The 22,068-nt window shown below is 53.6% G+C and overlaps 1 protein-coding gene across 2 annotated transcripts in view; it reads left to right on the top strand.

Moving 5' to 3' along the window:
- The first annotated feature begins 728 nt into the window (after positions 1-728).
- Positions 729-22,068, top strand: part of TRPV4 (transient receptor potential cation channel subfamily V member 4) — a 36,707-nt gene continuing 15,367 nt past the window's right edge. For both annotated transcript variants that reach the window (XM_038762979.1, XM_038762978.1), the window contains exons 1-6: positions 729-887; positions 13,421-13,843; positions 18,525-18,697; positions 19,001-19,153; positions 21,339-21,479; positions 21,690-21,988. In XM_038762979.1, the coding sequence (XP_038618907.1) occupies positions 13,467-13,843; positions 18,525-18,697; positions 19,001-19,153; positions 21,339-21,479; positions 21,690-21,988 (1,143 nt within the window). In that variant the 5' untranslated portion in view covers positions 729-887; positions 13,421-13,466. The remainder of the gene's footprint in view (positions 888-13,420; positions 13,844-18,524; positions 18,698-19,000; positions 19,154-21,338; positions 21,480-21,689; positions 21,989-22,068) is intronic.

Raw genomic sequence — 22,068 nt, 5'->3', positions numbered from 1 at the left:
CTACCCAACAGTGGGCTCACAGTCTAGAACATTATTATTAGTAGTAGTAGTAAGTGTTCAATAAATACCATTGATTAACCGAGGGATAAAGCTCTGAAGGCTGATGTTGCCTGGGTCCCCACTCCACCCACACTTGGCTGCTTTTATCCTGGGAGGGCCGGGTATGGGTGGAGAAGTGCTTTCATACAGGTTTGGGAGTCGGGAGACCTGGGTTCTAGTCCCAGCCTTCCCACTTGCCTGCCATGTGACCTTGGGCAAGTCACTTCGCTTCTCTGCACCTCCGTTTCCTCCTCTGAAAAATGGGATTAAAGCACTCGCCTTCCCGCTTAGGCTGCGAGCCCCACGAGGGACAAGGACTGTGTCCTCTGGATTAGCTTGTATCCGCCCCAGCGCTTAGCACACTGCTTGGCACATAATACGCGCTTATCAAAGGCCATCATCATCGGGCAGAGGGAGGCGGGAGGAGGCCCGATACTGTTATGACTTTGGAATGTTGCGCTCCGCCAGCTCCGTTAAAGATTAATTGGATTTGGGATGAGGTCCGGGGCCCGGGGCGCCTCTCGGGGGGTTCCCGGTGGGGTCACTGGTTCTGGTCTCCGGGTGCGGGCCACTGGCACCAGTCCAGGGAGCTGGATTAGCCGGATCGGGGGCCCTCTGGATGCTGGGGGATTAATGGGAGAATGGACCATCATCCGGGCACGTGGGGGTAGCCACCACGGCCACCGCCAGCCCAGGGGCACCACTCGGGGGTCAGTCAGAGGGCTGGTCATAGTCCGCACCTCAGACAGCTCTCCGCTCTGCCCAAGCCTGGCTCCTTCCCCCTCCATCTCCTCCTGGAACTTGGGACCCAGGAAGATTTTAAGATCATCCTGCCCTCTGCAGCCAAGGTGAGCCTTTTTTTCTTTTTAAAGGTATGTGTTAAGCGCTTACTACGTGCCAGGCACTATAACAATAATAGCAATAATATTGGTATTTATTAAGCACTTACTATGTGCCAAGCACTGTTCTAAGCACTGGGGTAGATACAAGGTAATCAGGTTGTCCCATGTGGGGCTCACAGTCGTCATCCCCATTTTACAGATGAGGGAACTGAGGCCCAGAGAAGTGAAGTGACTTGCCCAAAGTCACAGAGTGATGGAGCCGGGATTTAAACCCACGACCTCTGACTCCAAAGTCCGTGCTCTTTCCACTGAGCCACACTGCTTCCCCTTACTGTACTAAGCGCTGGGGTGGATACCAGCTAATCAGGTTGGACACAGTCCCTGTCCCCCATGGGGCTCTCAGTCTTAATCTCCGTTTTCAACATGAGGGAACTGAGGCGCAGAGAAGTAAAGTGACTTACCTAAGGTCACCCAGCAGACAAGTGGCACAGCTGGGATTTGATCCCAGGTCCTTCTGACTCCCAGGCTTGGCTCTAGCCACTAGGTCACACTGTTTTTCTAACTTTAGGGTCAGTGGGAGCTGGGGGGGCGGGGGGTGAGGCGTCGTATGTCCTGCCCACCATGTCTTTGGGATCCTCCTCTTGCTCTGGGCTTCCTCCCCGGGGTTCCACTGGAGCCCCCCAAAGACATCATCCAAACCAAGCACTCTGAGAGCTCTTCTGCACATTGTCCCCTCAGCTCCAGGGATGGGAAACTGGGGGTGTTGAGGTGGGGAGGAAGCGGAGAGATGGGGTACAGCGGAGGAGAAAGAGGATGGATGGACAGAGAGACACCGGGGAGGAGGGGGAGTTAGCTGTCAGGGACGCCCGGCGGAAATCAGTGCTTGCTGCGGGACCCCTGGCTGGTGGACCAGGGAAATTAGAGGCAGAAGCCAGTGGAGGCCCGCAGAGGCCGGTGGGGGGCTGGCTGAGGCTCGGTGGAGGCCAGCCTTGGCAGAGGGTGAAAACAGGCCAGGGGTTGCCTTCTGGGATCTCAGCTGGTCAGGGGCTGGGGGTGGAGAGGGGATTGGGTCTTTGAGTCGTTGGGAAGGAGGCTGGGCCAGACCCGAGCTTGTGCTTGCTGAGCCACAGAGTCAAACAGCTCTCAAAGGGAGACTTGGCCCTCATCCTGCCTTTCCAGGACAAATCTACCTAGTTCCTAGGCCTGTCCTCCCTGCTGAGGCTGAGGCAGAGGGGAAGGGAGAAGGAGAGGGAAACGGAAAGGGAGAAGGAGAGGGGGAGAGGGAGATGAAGGGGGAAGAGAGAGGGAGAGTAAGAGGGAAAGGAAAAGGGAGAGGTAGCAGGAGAGAGAGGAAGAAGGAGTGGGACAAGGAGAGGCAGAAGAAGGGAAAGAGGAAGAGGGTCAGGGAGAGTCAGAGGGAGAGGAAGAGGCAGAGGGTGGGGGAAAGGGTGAAGGAGAGGAAGAAGCAGGGTGAAAGGGAGAGGCAGAGGGAGAGAGAAAAAGAGGGAAAGGGAGCAGAAGAGGCACAGGGACAGGGAGAGGCAGAGGGAGAGGAAAAGGAAAAGGCTGAGGGAGATGGAAGGGGAAAGTCAGAGGGAGAGGAAAACACAGAGGGAGAGGGTGGCGGAGAGGGAGAGGGTGGCGGAGAGGGAGAGAGAAAGAGGGTATTGGGGAGGGAGAGAGACAGGAAGAGGAAGGGGGAAAGGGAGAGAGAGGGAGTAGAAGAAGCAGAGGGAAAAGTACAGGGAGACAAAGGGGCAAAGAGAGAGGGAGAGGAGAAAGAGAGGAACAGAAAAAGGAGAGGGATAGGGAGGGGGAAAGAGAGAGGGAGAGGGCCCTCCCTGCTCCCTCCCAGTCTTGGGGAAGTAGGGAAAGGAGGAGAGGGAGAGGGCCCTCTCTGCTCCCACCCTGCCTTGGGGAAGAAGAGAAGGAAGGAGGGAGGGAGGGAAAGGACCAAGGAGTTGTCTGGGTTTCTAGCCAGGCAAAGTGAGGGCAGACAGCTGCCCCACGGCAAATCCCAGGAACAGCATTCCTAACAACAACGGAATTCATGGACAGGTTACGTTGTACCGAACTCCGTGCCCAGCCCCAGGGGAGACACAAGAGAATCTGATGGGACCCTGTCCCACCTGGGACTCCCAATCTACGGCAGAGCCACCAGAGGGATCTTAACCTCATTTTAAACTAGAAGAAATGGAGGGATTGGGACGGAAAGGGACCTCGCCTAATTCCCATCAGTACAATACTCTGCACACACTATTTCTTTATGCTGTTACTACCATTACTACAGAGAGGGGAAGTGACTTCCCCAAGGTCATGTAGCAGCTCTGACACTCAGTCCCTGTGCTCTTTCCACTAGGCCACACTGCCTTCACTCGACTATCATTCACGCACCCTTCCCTCTCCCCCAGCGGGACCAGACCCCACTCTTTTTTTTTAAATACAGTGTTTGTTAAGCAGTTATTATGTGTCAAACGCTTTTCCAAGCACTGGGGTAGATACAAGTAAATTAGATTGGACAAAGTCCTTGTCGCACATAGGACTTGCTTTCTAAGTAGGAGGGAATACAGGAGAACAGAGGCCCAGAGAGGTAAAGTCACTTCCCCAAGGCCACACAGCAGAGCTGGAATTAGAACTCAGGTCCTCTGACTCCAAAGCCTGGGTTTTTTCCATTGGACCATGCTGCTTCTCCCTTGAGGACAGAGGCTGCCAACTTGTACTTCCCAAGTGCTTAGTACAGTGCTCTGCACACAGTAAGCGCTCAATAAATACGATTGATTGATTGATTGATTGATTGATTGACCCCAGCTGAGATTTAATTAATTATGGTACTGGTTAAGCGCTTACTATGTGCCAAGCACCGTTCGAGCTCTGGGATAGAGCCTAGTTAATCAGGTTGGACATAGTCCCTGTCCCCCCTGGGGCTCACACTCTTAATCCCCATTTTCCAGATGAGGCCCAGGGAAGTGAAGTGATTTGCCCAAGTAACCCAGCAGACAAGTGGCAGAGCTGGGAGTCATTCATTCAATCGTATTTATTGAGCGCTTACTGTGTGCAGAGCACTGGATTAACCGCTTTAGAACCCAGGTCCTTTTTTTTTTATGATGGAATTTGTTAAATGCTTACTATGTGCAAAGCGCTGTTCTAAGCTCTGGGAAGGTTACAAGGTGATCAGGGGGCTCACAGTTTTAATCCCCATTTTACAGATGAGGTAACGGAGGCCCAGAGAAGCGAAGTGACTTGCCCAAAGTCACACAGCTGACAGTTGGCAGAGTGGGGATTTGAACCCATGACCTCTGACTCCAAAGCCCGGGCTCTTTCCACTGAGCCACGCTGACTCCCAGCCCCGGGCTCTCTCCACTAGGCCACACTGCTTCCCTGTGATTTGTAGGGCAGGGCAAGGGGGCCAGGCAGGAGGATTCCCTGAGAGGAAATGAGTTGTGTGCCCAGTCCAGACAAGGTCAGAGCAGCTTGAATGGAGATGCCAGGACGGGCGGGCAGGCCAGAGGGTCAGTTCCCGTTGGGTCAGCCTCTCGCCTCCCTCTTGTGTAACATGGACACTGGCCTGCTCCTTTGCTCATCCGTCTGGTTCTTTGGGGCCAACAGGACTGAGTCATGCCCTCGACCCCTCCTTCCCGGACAGGACGCCCAGAGTGATTCATTCAATCGTATGTATCGAGCGCTTGCTTTGTTGTAGTAGTAATAATAATAATAAATACCGATGGTATTCCTTAAGCGTTTACTATGTACCAAGTACTGTTCTAAGCACTGGGGTAGACGCAGGGTAATCAGGTTGGGCACAGTCCCTGTCCCACTTGGGGCTCACAGTCTTCATCCCCATTTTACAGATGAGGTGACTGAGGCCCAGAGAAGTGAAGTGACCTGCCCAAGGCTATACAGCAGTCAAGTGGCAGAGCCGGGATTAGAACCCATGATCTTCTGACTCTCAGGCGAGGGCTGTAGCCACTACACTGTGCTGCTTCTCTGTTGGGTAGAGCCCTGTACTAAGCGCTTGGGAGGGGTCAATATAAGAATAAACAGGCGCATGTCCCGCCCACAATATGTTTACAATCTAGAGTCCAGGGTACTTTTTCTGCTATTTGTTAAATGCTTACTATGTGCCAGGCACTGTACTAAGTGCTGGGGTAGATAGAAGGTTGGGCACAGAGTCCCTGCCCCACATGGAGCTCATAGTCTTAATTCCCATTTTACAGATGAGGGAACTGAAGCATGGAGAAGTGAAGCGACTTACCCACGTTCACAAAGCAGAGAAGTGGTAGAGCCAGGATTAGAACCCAGGGCCTATCCAGTAGGCCATGGCTTCCTCTCCATGTCGACGTCTGTGATGGACTGCAGAGGTGTCGGGCGGGGGGGGGGGGATAATTAATAACATTAGCAATGGCAGTAATAATTGTGACATTTGTTAAATGTTTACTATGCACCAAGCACTGTGCTAAACAGTGGGGTAAACACAAGATAATCTAGTTGGGTGCCATCCCTGTTCCACATGGGGCTCAAAGTCTAAGGGGAAGGAGAACAGATGGCGAATCCCCATTGAACAGATGAATAAACTGAGATTCAGAGAAGTGAAATGACTGGCCCGAAGTCACTAGAACTCTGGTCTACCCTGGAGCCCAGTTGAGAAGGCAGCCACCTGGGCAGTGTCGGGACCCCAAGTAGCCTCGGGGAAGGTGGCTGGGGCCGGGCTAGGAGGTCTGGGGGCTCCCCCCGTCAATCCGCAGCCTGGGTCACCTCAAGGCAGGGCACAGCACCCGGCAGGAATGGCAGGGCTGCTTCCCACCCCTACCTGCTCTGAGGAAACCGCGGGCAGAGAGGGGAGAGCATCCCGAAAGTTAGAGAGGAAGAACTTCCTCAGGGCACCCATCCTACTGTCCCGACTCTGGCTGCCAGGGCAGGGGCTGTGACCCCCAGACTTCTCGCCCCTTTCACGTCTGACTGATTTTCACATCCAGATGCCAGCCCCTCTGAGGAGAACCCCTCTTCTCTGGCCCCTGGAGAGCCCCCATTTTGGCAGACTGACTGGTATCCTGGTGGGTGCCAGTCCCTCTGAGGAGAGAGTAAATGACTAATAATAATGGCTGCGTTAAGTGCTTACTCTGTGTCAAGCAATGTGCAGAGTCTCTTATCCGCCCCACCCGGGGACTCACAGTCTAAGGGGGCCAGAGGACAGTGGGCTCACACAGAGAACAAAACCAAACATACTAACAAAATAAAATAAATAGAATAGATATGCAATAAATAGAATAGATATTGTCCTCTCCCAAGCGCTTGGGATAGTACTTGGCATAGAGGAAGTGCTTAATAAAGACGACTGAATGAACAGGTGTTTGAACCCCATTTAATAGATGGGGAAACTGAGGCCCAGAGAAGCAAAGTTAAGGTTACACAACAGGCCAGCACTACCAACTCCCATGCCAAGCTGTCTCCGCAAGGCCATCTGGCTCTTCCATGAACAACCCTTGAACCCCGTCTGGTGAAACGGGGGCTCGCCACGGGGAGGGAGACCTTGGCTCGGACCTGTCGATCTCCGAGTGCCACCTTGCTTCGCCCCCCCGCCAGCCCCTGCTCTGGGGCCCTGGCTGAGAACAGGCTGTATCCCGTGTCCTCTCCCAAGCGCTCAGTACAGCGCTCTGCACGCAGTAAGCCCTCGATAAACACGGTCGAATGAATGACGGCATAGCCGCCATGGCTGACTCACTGCCCAGAATAGTGGGCCGGCCTCAGAGAGGACCGGCCGGCTGGGTCCCGGGGGGCCAGCCAGGACAGACGGAGGCTCTGTGAGTGGAGGCCGGACCGCCGAGGCAGGGCGGGAGGCCTTTTCCCCGGTCCAGAGCCAGGAGGAGGTGAGGGAGCACAAGCAGTGGCTTGTGTGAGAGCAAACAGGAAGCCGGCCAGGGTGGGGTGGGGAGAAAACCTGCCACTCTTTAGGTAAATAAGCGATGAAGGAGGGGTGCCCAGCTGGTCTCTGGGGGGGTGGGTTTCCTGCCCAGTGGCCTGGATCCACCCACCCGCCAGTCTGGAGCCCTGGGGGCAAAGGTCAGGGAGCCCCCTGCTTCTTGCTGCACGGCTTAGTGGAAAGAGCACGGGTTTGGGAGTCCTCAGAGGACGTGGGTTCTAAGCCCGGCTCTGCCACTTGTCTGCTGTGTGACCTTGGGCAAGTTGCTTCTCTGTGTCTCAGTTATCTCCACTGTAAAATGGGGATGAAGACAGTGAGCCCCACGCGGGACAACCTGATTACTTTGTACCTACCCCAGCGCTTAGAATAGTGCTTGGCACAAAGTAAGCACTTAACACATACCATCATTATGATTATTATTCTCCTTCCCCCATCTCCCAGACCCACCCTCACAATAATGGCCAGACTGAGCCCAGAGATCTCTCCCCCATCCTGTCTCTGCTCCTGCCTGCCCTCTCCATCTCTCTCTCTCTCTCTCTAAACATTATCTTTTAAAAAATTATTTTTGTGGTATTTGTTAAGTGCTTACTATGTATCAAGCCCTGACTAAGCGCTTGGGAAGTCCAAGTCAGCAACGTATAGTGACGGTCCCTACCCAACAACGGGCTCACAGACACCGTTCCCTTCCCACCCGAGATTCAAAGGTTGGTTGGGGGTGGGGGAGAGGAGGTGCCTTATCCCCATTTCTCAGATAAGGAAACTGAGGCCTGGATAAGTTAAACAACTAGCCCAAGATCACCCAGCAGGCAAGTGACAGGAGCTGGGACTAGAATTAGAGTCTCCAAGCTTCCAGCACTCCATTCTCCATCCACTAGACTGCCCCCCCACAACCCGAACGCACCGTAATAAGAGTAATTATGGTATTTGTTAAGCGCTTACTATGTGCTAGGAACTGTACAAAGCGCTGGGGTGGATTCAAACAAATTGGGTTGGACAAAGTCCCTGTCCCACATTGGATTCACAGTCTCCCATCCCCATTTTCCAGATGAGGCCCAGAGAATGACGTGACTTGTCCAAGACCACACAGCAGACAGTGGCAGAGCGGGGATTAGAATCCACGACCTTCTGATTCCCAGGGCCAGGCTCTAGCCGCTATAATATGCTGCTTCCCTGTATCGTATCGTGCTGTGGATGGGTCAGGTGGTCGGTGGGTGAGTGGGTGGGAAGGGGGGCTTGCCGGGCAGGGGTCCCCTGGGCAAGGCTGGAATGCCGGGAGAGAGAGGCCAGGTGACCTGTAGCCCCTGAGGCCCCTTGCCAGTTGAAACTTGCCCTGGCCTTGTTCCCTGCTGGGGCTAAAGAGCTTTACTCAATCCTGCAGTCTTGAAAGCAAATATGCATCCCAGCTGCCCCCTGCCCATCTCCCCTTGGTTCTAAGGTCGTGGGTTCTAATCCCAGCTCTGCCGTTTGCCATACGACCTTGGGCAAGTCACTTCACTTCTCCGGGCCTCAGTTCCCTCATCTGGAAAATGGGGGTGGAGACTGTGAGCCCCGCACGGAACGGGAACTGTGTCCAATCTGATTTGCTTTTATCCACGCCAGTGCCCGGCACACAGTAAGCATGTAACAAATGCCACAGTTATTATTATACAAGGTAATTGGATCGGACACTGCCCAGGTCCCATATGGGGCTCATGATTTAGAACAAGAAAGGCAGCAACAAACTCACTAAAACACAAACACACACTCTATTGCACTCTAAGGGTATTGCTATCCTTTTGATTTTTTCTAATTCTAAACTTTTACATAGTGATAGTATAGTGATATAGTTATTACTCTATTTATTTATTCATTTTACTTGTACATATCTATTCTATTTATTTTATTTTGTTAATATGTTTGGTTTTGTTCTCTGTCTCCCCCTTCCAGACTGTGAGCCCACTGTTGGGTAGGGACTGTCTCTATACGTTGCCAACTTGTACTTCCCAAGCGCTTAGTACAGGGCTCTGCACACAGTAAGCACTCAATAAATAGGATTGATTGACTGATTGATCAAAATCATCGTACTGCATTACCAACTGACCTTGAAGACTACACAGCACTACATCTCGCTTTCCATCCCTCATCGATCACTCGAATTTGCTGAGCCCTTACTGTGTGCTGAGTACTGCGTAAGCACTTGACATCGAGAACAGTAGGGTCAGTTGATCCCTGCCCTTGAGGAGATGCCAGTCTGTCATACACAAAACACTGTGCTAAGCACGTGGGATAGTACTATAGAGGAAGTAGACACGATCCCTGACTTCAAGGAGCTGACCACCCTTCTCCTTCCGCCGCTTGCCGGTAAAGAAATGGGAAAACAACTCGCTCACTTCCCCTCTGGGGCCCACAGGGCTCCTCCCGGCTCTCCCGGGCCTCCCCCAGGGCTCCCCTGAACTCAGGGGAGGCAGTGTGACCCTGGGCAAGTCACTTCACTTCTCTAGGCCTCAGTTCCTTCATCTGAAAAATGGGGATAAAGGCTGTGATCCTTATAATAATAATAATAATAATGGCATTTGTTAAGCGCTTACTGTGTGCAGAGCACTGTTCTAAGCGCTGGGGAGGAATACAAGGTGATCAAGTTGTCCCACGTGGGGCTCACAGTCTTAATCCCCATTTCCCAGATGAGGGACCTGAGGCGTGAAGTGACTTGCCCAAGGTCACACAGCAGACACGTGGTGGAATCGGGATTCAAACCCATGAGCTCTGACTCCAAAGCCCGGACTCTTTCCACTGAGCCATGTGGGACTGGCATATAATAAAAGCTTAACAAATACCACAGTTATTATTATTAATATTACGAACCCAGATCCCCTGACTCCGTGCCCTACGTTCTTTCCACTAGGCCACACCACCGCTTCTTCACACCCCTGACCCACAGGCAAAAATCAGCCCCCCTCAGAACAGGACAGGGCTGCAATGGATGGGTCAGAACAGCGGCTTCAGGCAATTTCCCTGGACACTGTGGCGAGGGACAAACTGGCCCTTTGTCCACATCAGCCCCATGAACATGTCATTTTATCATCTGAGTGGCAACCAAATTGGGGCTTTGGGAAGGCGGGTGTGGTTGTGTGTGCATGTGTGTGTGTGTATATATATATATGTGTGTCTGTGTCCCTCTGTGGGAGGCTAAACAGGCAGATAGGTTGGGGGGGAGGGGTAGTCCCCCCCACCTCACAGGCTGGGACGTTTTAACCCTTCAGGACCAGGTTGCTGCCAGCCCGGAAGACTCCAGACTCTCTTTACAGATCACTGGAACAGGAGCAAAATGTTTGGAATTTGTTAAGTGCTTACTCTATGCCAAGCGCTGTACTAAGCGTTGAGGTGGCTACAAGATAATCAGGGCCCCCATGGTGCCGACAGTCTAAATAGGCAGGAGAACAGGTACTGAATCCCCGTTTTGCAGATGAGGGAACCGAGGCACAGAGAAGTTAAGCGACTTGCCCGAGGTCACAAAGCAGGTATGTGGCAGGTATGTGGGACCGTCTCTATAGGTTGCCAACTTGTACTTCCCAAGCGCTTAGTACAGTGCTCTGCACACAGTAAGCACTCAATAAATATGATTGATTGATTTGTACAGATATATTACTCTATTTTACTTGTACATATTTACTATTCTATTTATTTTGTTAATGATGTGCATCTAGCTTTATTTTTGTTTATTCTGGTTACTTGACACCTGTCCACATGTTTTGTTTCATCGTCTGTCTCCCCCTTCTAGACTACGAGCCCGTTGTTGGGTAGGGACCGTCTCTATAGGTTGCCAACTTGTACTTCCCAAGCGCTTAGTACAGTGCTCTGCACACAGTAAGCGCTCAATAAATACAATTGAATGAATGAATGAATGAATGAATGAATGGCAGAGCTGAGATTAGAACCCAGGCCCTCTGACTCATAGGTGTGTGCTCTTTCCACTAGACCAGCCTGGTTTTCACTTCTCAGAGCAATGAAATGTAAAGCGGGCTGGGGGTAATCAATCAATCTATGAATCAATGGTATTTGTTGGGTGCTTACTGGATGCAGAGCACTATATGCAGAGAAGCAGCATGGCCTGGTGGATAGAACACGGGGCTGGGAGTTGGAAGGCCCTGGGTTCTAATCCTGGCACCATCCTTTGTCTGCTCTGTGACCTTGGATAGGAGGTCACTTCTGTGCCTCAGTTACCTAATCTGTAAAATGGGGATTAAAACTGTGAACCCCATGTGGGACAGAGACCCTCACCCGCAGTGGGGCGGGGAGGGGACAGCCCAGGAGATGGGAAGGGGCTGAGCGGCCATGGGGAAGGGGATGGCTTGTCGACGCCGGGAGGTCTCCCTTTGGGACCGAGAACGAGCCGATCCCATTGGATTCTGGGATTTAGCCGGTCGACAGACCGGTTAATAATTGGCCGTTGCTATGTGCTGAGCACTTATGAAGGAGGACTGGTCCTGGGGGAGTACCTGGGAAAGCCGAGGCCCATTCCTTGCCCTGAGAGCGCTTACCTTCTATTACCTCCAGCAGTTCAGCTTCACCCCGAGGACCTCCTGGTTCGCGACCCTTCTCCAGAGCATCCTCTCTCTGCCACAGGATCCCGTTCCAATAGCAGCAACGGACTTCCTTACGCGCTTACAATGTGCCGTGCACTGTGTTAAGATACAAAATAATCAGGCCAAGCCCAGTCCCTGTTCCCACACGGGGCTCACGGTCTGTCAAATTTATCGAGCGCTTACTGTGTGCAGGGTACTATACTAAGCATTTGGGAGAGTACAATAAAACACTTTCCCTGACCTCAAGGAGCTAACAATCTAGAGGGGGAGACGGACATTAATATAAATTAATAGTGGTTATGGGCATAAGTGCTGTGGGACAAAGGGAGGGATGAACTTGTACTTCCCAAGCGCTTTGTACAGTGCTCCGCACACAATAAACGCTCAATAAATACGATTGAATGAATGAATGAAGGGAGCAAATCCAAGGGGAAGGGGGACTATAATACAACAAAATTAGCAGACATGTTCCTTGCCAGACCTCATCAATATAATGGGGATTAAATTCCTGTTCTCCCTATCAGACTGTGAGCTCTGTGAAGGATGGGATCCAATAATTATGGTATTTGTTAAGCGCTTACTATGTGCCAGGCACCGTACTAAGCGCTGAGGTGGATACAAGCAAATTGGGTTGGACACAGACCCTGTCTCACATGGGGCTCACAGTCTCCATCCCCATTGTCTAGATGAGGTCACTGAGGCCCAGAGAAGTGAAGTGAGTTGCCCACGGTCCCACAGCAGACAAGTGGCAGAGGCAGGATTAGAACCCATGACCTTCTGACTCCCAGGCCCAGGCTCTAGTCACTATGCCAAGCTGCTTATCTGATTATCATATATTATCTGATTGATTATCTGATTATGTTGCCCGTTTGTACTTCCCAAGCGCTTAATACAGTGTTCTGCACACAGTAAGTGCTCAATAAATACGACAATGAATGAATGATCTTCTATCTACCCCAGGGTTTAGCCCAGTGCTTGGCACAGAGTAAGTGCACAATCAATTCTGGGATTCACCGTTAGTTCACTGACAGGCGGATGGTCTGGGCACCACTGGGGGAGGAAGTAATAATAATAATGATAGCATTTATTAAGTGCTTACTATGTGCAAAGCACTGTTCTAAGCGCTAGGGAGGTTACAAGGTGATCAGGTTGTCCCACGGGGGGCTCACAGTCTTCATCCCCATTTTACAGATGAGGGAACTGAGGCCCAGAGAAGTGAAGTGACTTGCCCAGAGTCACATAGCTGACAAGTGGTGGAGCTGGGATTTGAACCCGTGACCTCCAACTCCAAAGCCCGGGCTCTTCTGTTGGTCTAAGACGTGGGGACCATAAAGTGACCCCTGACCCAGGCAAGATGTTGGGGCTTTGGCAGGGCTGGGATGGAAAGACAGCCGGATCCCTGTTCTTGAATCGAGCCCCAGGCTGGGCAAGACTTTGCCTGCCCAGCCCCGGCCCTCCTCGGGTCCGGGCTATGCCAAGGCCATGGAGGTGCCAAAGAGGGCCCCTCCCAGTACCCACAGACCGGGTTAAGTGGGTACAGGCCCTAAGTCCCGTCTGCCCCTCACTGCCTCCTCTCTGCAGGTCCAAGCCGGGGCCTGGGGCTACCGGGGTGTCCCGGGGGGGCGGGAGTGTGAGAGGGCATCCTCAGGCCCGGAGCCCCTTACCGGCCCCCGGCCCCTCCCCACGTTCTGGGCCCGCCAACTTCCCCGTCGAAGGCTCTGGGTCACGGCCCGGGATCCTGTGGTTGGCTCCGAATGGAAATGGCCATGAAAGAGGAGCCTGTTCCCGGCTCTGGTCCGGACCCTGCCCAGCCCGACCACATCTGGGAGAGGCCGGCCGCCCGCCCACCCGCCGGCCTGGGGCCCCCTCCCTAATTACAACGGCTTTTTGGAAGGCGAGGTCCCGGTCCACCCCTCACCCGCCAGCCTGCCCGGCTCCTCCCGGCCCGGGGACGCTCCCGAAGGGGGCCGGCGTGGGGACCGGCCTACGCTCTGGGGCTCTGGGGCCGGGGGCCGTCACGCACCCCCGACCCCTTCCCTTCCCATTCCCCTTCCTCCCAGTCTCTTCCAGGGGTCCCGGGGAGTCCAGTGGGTCCAGCATCCCGGCATGGCAGAGCCCGACGAGCCCCCCAGGGCGGGGGACACCGACGAGCCCCTGGGAGATGAAGCCAGCCCCTCCGGGGAGGCTTTCCCCCTGTCCTCGCTGGCCAACCTGTTCGAGGGGGAGGACGGCGGGACACCCGTCCAGCCCGGAGCGGGGCCGCCTCCGCCCGCCCCGGGAGATGCCAAGCAGAACCTGCGCATGAAGCTCCATGGGGCCTTCCGCAAGGGCGTGTCCAGCCCCATGGACCTGCTGGAGGCCACCATCTACGAGTCCTCCGTGGTGCCCTGCCCCAAGAAGGCGCCCATGGACTCGCTCTTCGACTACGGCACCTACCGTCACCACCCCAGCGACAACCGGAGAAGGCGCAAGAAGCTAGTGGAGTGAGTGCCCCTCGCCCCGGGACCACCCAAACACTGACCCTCTGCCAGCCGGGATTCTCCCCACGGAGAATGGGAATCGGATCCGTGGCTTGCGCCTGGGGGCGGCTCCCAAATCCTGGCCCAGTCAGGGGTCAGTCAGTCAGGCCGTCAGTCGTGTTCACTGAGCACTTACTGTGTGCAGAGGACAAAACAGTAACAGACACATTCCCTACCCACAGTGAGCTTACAGTCTAGAGCGGAAAACAGACCTTAATATAAATAAATAAGTTACAGATCTGGACACAAGCACTGTGGGGCTGGCGAGGGGGGATCACCATCATCAATCGTATTTATTGAGCGCTTACTATGTGCAGAGCACTGTACTAAGCGCTTAGTACAGGCTTTCCTGTACTATTAGGGGATGAATAAAAGGAGCAAGTCAGGGCGATGCAGAAGGGAGTGGGAGAAGAGGAAAGGAGGGATTAGTCAGGGAAGGCCTCTTGGAGGAGATGGGCCTTCAAGCAGCATGGCTCGGTGGAAAGAGCCTGGTCTTGGGAGTCAGAGGTTCTAATCCCGGCTCCGCCACGTGTCTGCTGTGTGACCTTGGGCAAGTCACTTAACTTCTCTGAGCCTCGGTTACCTCATCTGTAAAATGGGGATTAAGACCGTGAGCCCCACGTGGGACAACCTGATCACCTTGTATTCCCCCCAGCACTTAGAACGGTGGTTTGCACGTAGTAAGCGCTTAATAAATGCCATCATTCATTCTTGTGGGCAAGGGGTTGGTGGCGAGATAGAGGAGATGGAGGCATGCTCAGAAAGTTGGCATTAGAGGAGCGAAGCACGTGGGCTGGGTTGGAGAAGGAGAGAGGCGAGGGGGCAAGGTGACAGAGGGTTTTAAAGTTGCTGTTGGATGCAGAGATGGATGGGCAACCTCTGAAGGTTCTTGAGGAGTGGGGAAACATGGCCTGGGCTCCCATCCCCCCCATAGACCTCCGGCCGCAGAACCGGGCCCCCGAATGACCGCCCGGGTCAGGGGGCAAGGCCGGAGCCGCCCTGCCGCGCGCTCCCTCGCCCTCGTGTCCTCCGGCCTCGAGGATCCTCGGGAGCTGGGTTGGCCGGAGCCGGCTCCAGGTTGCGGCCAGGGCACCTGGAGTGGGAAGGCACCCAGCCTTGAGGAGGGCGGGGGGGGGTGGGGGTGGGCACCCGGTGCCAGCTGCGGAAAGCCCGGCCTGGTCTAGGATGTGGGCGGACGGGGGTTGCCAAGGAACAGAGAAGTCCAGGCTCCACTCAGGGCTGGACTTCTCCCCCAATCCCTCCCCCAGGAGCAGCACTGCCCAGACTATCGGTCTGTCATTCATTCGTTCATTCATTCACTCAGTCATATTTATTGAGCGCTCACTGTGTGCAAAGCACTGTACTAAGCTCTGGGGAGAGGACAATAGAACAACAAACAGACACATTCCTGCCCACAACGAGCTCACAGTGTAGAGGGGGAGACAGACATTAATATAAATAAATAGATAAATAAATTAGTTATATACAGGTATATACCTATGTGCTGTGGGGACGGGAGGGAGGGTGAATGAAGGAGCAAGTCAGAGCGGCACAGAAGGGAGTGGGAGGAGAGGAGGGCTTAGTCAGGGAAGGCTTCTTGGAGGACATGGGCCTTCAATAAGGTTTTGAAGTGGGGGAGAGCAATTACCTGTTTGCTATGAGGACCCGAATACTACTCCCGGATCCACCATGTGCCTGCTGCATGACTTTGGGCAAGTCACTTCACTTCTCTGTGCCTTAGTTTCCTCATCTGTAAAATGGGGGTTAAATACTCCTCACAAACTTCCAGAGGTTCCTCATCCCCCTCCCGCATCCAGCAGAAACTCCTCAGCATTTTCCTTCAATGGTATTCGTTAAGTTCTTACTCTGTGCCACGCGCTGTACTAAGCCCAGAGATAGATACAGACTAATAAGATTGGACACAGTCCCTGTCCCACATGGGACTCACAGTTTTCAACCCCATTTTACAGATGAGGTAACTGAGGCACAGAGAAGTGCCCAATGTCGCAGAGCAGACAACTGGCGGAGCAGGGATTTGAATCCAGGTCCTTCGGACTCCGAGGCCTATGCTCTACCCACTAGACCACCCTGCTTCTCTTAAGCATCATCTTTAAGGCCGTCAATCACCTCGCCCCTCCTACCTCACCTCGCTTCTCTCCTACTACAACTCAGCCCACCCATCCCTTAACAACATCCTAATCCCTGTAACTCCATCTCTTTCTTCTCTCTCGCTGCCAGCCCCTTGCTCGCATTTTTCCCTCTGGCCTGGAACTCCAATCAATCATTCACTTGTATTTATTGAGTACGTACTATATGCAGAGCACTGTAGTAAGCGCTTGGGAGAGCACAACAGAATTAGCAGTCACGTTCCCTGCCCACAACGAGCAGCGCTATTAAAATCACATCTCCTCCAGGAAGCCTTCCCTCGCTAATCTCTCCTCTCCCCACTCTATTTTCCTCTTACTGACAATCAATCAATCATACTTACTGAGTGACAATCGATCAATTATACTTATTGAGCGCTTACTGTGTGCAGAGCACTGCACGGAGAGGTGAAGCGGCTTGCCCTAGGTCATACAACGGATGGGTGACTGAGTTTGTTACGGGAAGGGAATGTGCGTGTTTATTGTTACATACAGTGGCCAGCACACAGTAAGCACTCAATAAATACGATTAACTAAGTGCTCAGGAGAGGACAGTACAATTTATAGATATTATTCCTGTCTCCAAGGTGCTTGCAATTAGAATGTTTTTTTATCACCTAAGCCTTTGACTATTTATACTGCCTCCTGTATGTACACATCTTTATGCTCTATTATTTCCTCCTACCTTTAATTGATGCTAGTGTAAATTAGCAACTTTGCAAGCTCCTTCGGGCAGGGATCAAGTCTACCAATTTTCTTGTTGGCTCCCAAGCCCTCATAGTAGCAAAGCAATTAAACACTAGTATTTATTGAACACCTAATGGTTACAGAGCACTTTACTATTAGCCTTTTATATTTCTCTCTTCCCCTTCTCCCCCCATGTCTTTAGCCGTGCTTTGATTACACCATTTTTATGGGTTTACTGCATGCCATGGGACCTAGTGGCTAGAGCCCATGCTTGGGCGTCAGAAGGACCTGGGTTCTAATCCTGGCTCTGCCATTTGTCTGCTGTGCGACCTTGGGTAAGCCACTTCACTTCCCCTGTGCTTCAGTTACCTCATCTGTAAAATGGGGACTAAGATCGTGAGCCCCACGTGGGACATTGGACCGTGTCTAACCTGATTAGCTCGTATCTAATAAGGTGCTTAGCACAGTGCACGGCACACAGTAAGCACTTAACAAATACCATAAATAACAAGAACTATCTTTAAATTAAAAACCAGGCTGAGCGCTGGGGTAGATTCGGAATAGTCGGATTGGACAAAGTCCCTCTCCAACTTGGGGTTCACAGTCGAAAAGACGGGTGGGGGGGGAGTATAGCTCTTATCCCCATTTTCCAGGTGAGGAGACAGAGGCTCAAAAGGTTAAGTGACTTACCCAAGGTCACTCAGCAGGCCTGCAGCCAGCTGGGGCCAGGACCCAGGTTTCCTGACCCCCAGCCCCGGGCTATTGTCATGCAGTCAATAGCATTTATTGAGCACTTACTGTGTGCAGGCCACAAAACTAGGAGAGGACAATAGAAGAATAAACAGACACATTCACTGCCCACAACAAACTTGAGGTCTGCCCCAGGCCTCTGCTGCTGTCTCTGGGTTTTGGGGTGTTGGCCTCTGATCTTCATTCAATCATATTTATTGAGTGTTTACTGTGTGCAGAGCACTGTACTAAGCGCTTGGGAAGTACAAGTCGGCAACATATAGAGACGGTCCCTACCCAACAGTGGGCTCCTTGCTAGGGGCTAATAACAATAAATAATAATTGCGGTATTTGTTAAGCGCTTACTAGGTGCCAGTCATTCATCATCATCATCATCAATCGTATTTATTGAGCGCTTACTGTGTACAGAGAACTGTACTAAGCGCTTGGGAAGTATAAGTTGGCAACATATAGAGACAGTCCCTACCCAACAGTGGGCTCACAGTCTCAAAGGGGGGAGACAGAGAACAAAACCAAACATACTAACAAAATAAAATAAATAGAATAGATATGTACAAGTAAAATAAATAAATAAATAAATAGAGTAACAAATATGTACAACCATATATACATATATACAGGTGCTGTGGGGAAGGGAAGGAGGTAAGATGGGGGGATGGAGAGGGGCACGAGGGGGAGAGGAAGGAAGGGGCTCAGTCTGGGAAGGCCTCCTGGAGGAGGTGAGCTCTCAGTAGGGCCTTGAAGGGAGGAAGAGAGCTAGCTTGGGGTTGTATTGTACTAAGCGCTGGGGTGGATATAAGCAAATTGAGTTGAACACAGTCCCCATCCCACGTGGGGCTCACAGTCTCAATTCCCATTTTACAGATGAGGGAACTGAAGCCCAGAGGTAGGACCTGATTGACCCAAGGCCGCACAGCAGACAAGGGGCAGAGCCGGGATTCGAATCGAGGTCCTTCTGGCTCCCAGGACCGGGCTCTTCCCGCTAGGCCATGGGACCCGAATGAGGGGGGTGTGGGGAGGAGGGGGGGGTCACCGCTCAGGCCGTCCACGTTCTTCCCACCCAGGAAAGAGATCCCCAGCGTCAAGGCCCCGGCCCCCCACCCACCCCCCATCCTCAAAGTCTTCAACCGGCCCATCCTCTTTGACATCGTGTCCCGGGGCTCCACCGCCGACCTGGACGGCCTCCTCTCCTTCCTGCTGACCCACAAGAAACGCCTGACTGACGAGGAGTTTCGGGGTGAGCCGGGGAGAGAGCACGGCGATGGGGCACTGACAGAGGAGCACTGGGGGAGAGAGAGCTTAGGGGTGAGCGGTAAGGAGAGAGCCCCGGGGGGTGAGCACTGAGGAGAGAGCGAGCCTCTGGGTGAACTTGGGAGAGAGCACTGGCAAGGGAGCCCGGGATGAGCTGGGAAGAGGGAGCAGGGAAGGGGAGAAGAGAATGGAGTGGGGCCTGAGGCGCAACCTGAGGTGGATGAGGAAGCCGTTGGGAGGGGTTAGGAGTCAAGGGTCAGGGGTCACCCTCATCGCCGTGGCTTCCCAGAACCCTCCACGGGCAAGACTTGCCTGCCCAAGGCGCTGCTCAACCTGAGCAACGGCCGCAACGACACCATTCCCCTGCTGCTGGACATCGCCGAGCGCACCGGAAACACCCGCGAGTTCATCAACTCCCCCTTCCGCGACGTCTACTACAGAGGTGGGCCGGGGCGGGGGCCGGGCCGGGGGGGGTGGAGGGAGAGGTTACAGCCCCTTCACGACTCCCCACCACTCTACTGAGCACTGGGGTACGTGCCCACTGTGCACAAAGCACTGGACTGAACCTCCACTGCAGGCAGAGCACTGTTTTGAAAGCCTAGTGTGCACTGAGCTCTGAGCTAGATATCTCCTGGATGCAGCGATCTGTACTGAGCGTTTGGGAGAGTCCAATAAAGCAGGAGGCCCGGTCCCTCCCCTCGAGGAGCTTCTGTTCCGATTGATGGCGGCAGCCAGACCCCCTGTCCCCAAAGCGCTTTCCCCCTTTCTTCCCCCCCTCCCCTGGACCTCTCCCACTTTGCATCACAGGGGCCGGGGAGACATCGGTGGGCCCTTGGTATTATCCTCAACTCCTCTCTCTCTCTCTCTCTCTCTCTCTCTCTCTCCTCTCTCCTCTCTCTCTCTCTTCCCCCCCCCCCCAGACTTAATATGTCGCTAAATCCTGTCGCTTCAACCTTCCCGCCACCTCCTGAATTGGCCCTTCCCTCTCCATCCAAACTCCTAGTGCGTTAATCCAAGCATTTCTATCCCGCCTTGATGACCGTATCGGCCTCCTCACTGACCTCCCCGCCTCCTACCCCTCCCCAATCCAGTCCAGACTTTGCTCTGCTGCCCGGATCATTTTTCTGCAAAAACGTTCAGTCCGCGTTTCCCCACTCCTCAAGACCCTCCAGGGGCTACCCGTCCACTTCCACATCCAACAGAAACTCATCACCGTCGGCTTTAAACGTCACCCCCTCCTCCCTCACCTCGCTGCTCTCCTCCTCCAACCCAGCCCGCACGCTTGGCTCCTCTAACGCCAACCTTCTCACCGACCTCCATCTCGTCTATCTCTCCGCCGACCTCTCACCCACGTCCTGCCTCTGGCCTGGGATGCCCACCACCCCTTCCTTATCCAACAGACTACCACTCTCCCCACCTCCAAAGCCTTATTAAAATTCCCGCTCCAAGAGGTCTTCCTCAACTAAGCCCTCTAGCCTGTCAGCTCGTTGTGGGCAGGGAATGTGTCTGTTCAGTTTTCTATTGTTCTCTGCCAAGCGTTTAGTACAGAGCTCTGCACACAGTAAGCGCTCAATAAATATGACTGAATGAATGCCAGCTTGTACTTCCTAAGTGCTTAGTACAGTGCTCTGCACACAGTAAGCGCTCAATAAATACGATTGATGATGATGATAGCAATTTGGTTGGAGAGGACTAGGCAGACTCTGGAAATACAGACTCCGTTCCTGAATCACTAACTCATGTCCATTTCCCCATCAGCTGGGTCCAACCCGATTCACTTGTATCTTCTCAAGGTGCCTAATACAGTTAAGAAGGAGCTTGGCCTAGTGGAAAGAACCCGGGCCCAGGAGTCGGAGGTCATGGGTTCAAATTCCGCCTCTGCCAATTGTCAGCTGTGTGACTTTGGGCAAATCACTTCACTTGACCTCAATAACCTCATCTGTAAAATGGGGATGAAGACTGTGAGCACCCCATGGTTCAACCTGATCACCTTGTAACCTCCCCAGTGCTTAGAACAGTGCTTTGCACATAGTAAGCACTTAATAAATGCCATTATTATTATTATTATTATTATCTGGATTCTAATCCCGGCTAGGCCACTTGTCTGCAGTGTGACCTTGGCCAAGTCACTTCACTTCTCTGGGCCTCAGTTCCTTCATCTGTAAAGTGGGGACTGAGACAGTGAGCCGCACGTGAGACGGAGACTGTGTCCAACCCAATCACCTTGTAACCTCCCCAGCACTTAGAACAGTGCTTTGCACATAGTAAGCGCTTAATAAATACCATCATTATTATTATTATTACCTGGATTCTTATCCCGGCTCGGCCACTTGTCTGCTGTGTGACCTTGGCCAAGTCACTCCACTTCTCTGGGCCTCAGTTCCTTCATCTGTAAAGTGGGGATTGAGACAGTGAGCCGCATGTGAGACGGAGACTGTGTCTTACCTGATTATCTTGCATCCACCCCAGTGCTTAGTACCGTGCCGAGCACATTGTAAGCTAACGAACACCACAACTATTATTATTGAATTGTCCTCTCCTAAGCACTCAGTAGAGTGTTCCACGCCCGGTGAGCGCTCAGTAAGTCAGTCCCCCTGCCCTGCGGCTGGGTTTATTTGCGTCCCCAGGCCAGACCGCGCTGCACATTGCGATCGAGCGTCGCTGCAAACATTACGTGGAGCTGCTGGTGGCCCTGGGAGCCGACGTGCATGCCCAGGCCCGCGGACGCTTCTTCCAGCCCAAGGATGAGGGGGGCTACTTCTACTTCGGTAAGGCCGGGGGGAGCGGGGGCCAGCGGTCTGGTGGGGAGGGCGGGGCGGGGGAGAAACTGAGGGGTGGCGCAGGACCCCTGCGAGGGGGTGGGGGTGATATACACCTCCCCAACCACTGATTCTCCCCCTCCCCTGACCCCCCTTCCCCTCCCGACCCCCCGGCTGACCTCCTCGGCCCTCCCTCGGCCGCGTCCCCCCCACTGCCAGGCGAGCTGCCCCTGTCCCTGGCGGCCTGCACCAACCAGCCGCACATCGTCAACTACCTGACGGGCAACCCGCACAAGAAGGCCGACCTGCGGCGGCAGGACTCGCGCGGCAACACGGTGCTGCACGCGCTGGTGGCCATCGCCGACAACACCCGCGACAACACCAAGTTCGTCACCAAGATGTACGACCTGCTCCTGGTGCAGTGCACCAAGCTCTTCCCCGACAGCCACCTGGAGACCGTGCTCAACAACGACGGCCTCTCCCCGCTCATGATGGCCGCCAAGACCGGGAAGATCGGGGTGAGTCGGGGGCAACCTCCCGCCAGATGCCCCGCCACCCTCACCCACCCGGACCCGGCGGCTCCATCGGGGCCCACAGA

This window comes from Tachyglossus aculeatus, chromosome 21 (assembly GCF_015852505.1).
Source record: "Tachyglossus aculeatus isolate mTacAcu1 chromosome 21, mTacAcu1.pri, whole genome shotgun sequence".
Lineage (NCBI taxonomy): Eukaryota > Metazoa > Chordata > Mammalia > Monotremata > Tachyglossidae > Tachyglossus > Tachyglossus aculeatus.
Note: the sequence above shows the minus strand (reverse complement) of the source record. Positions and strands in the feature narration are given on the sequence as shown.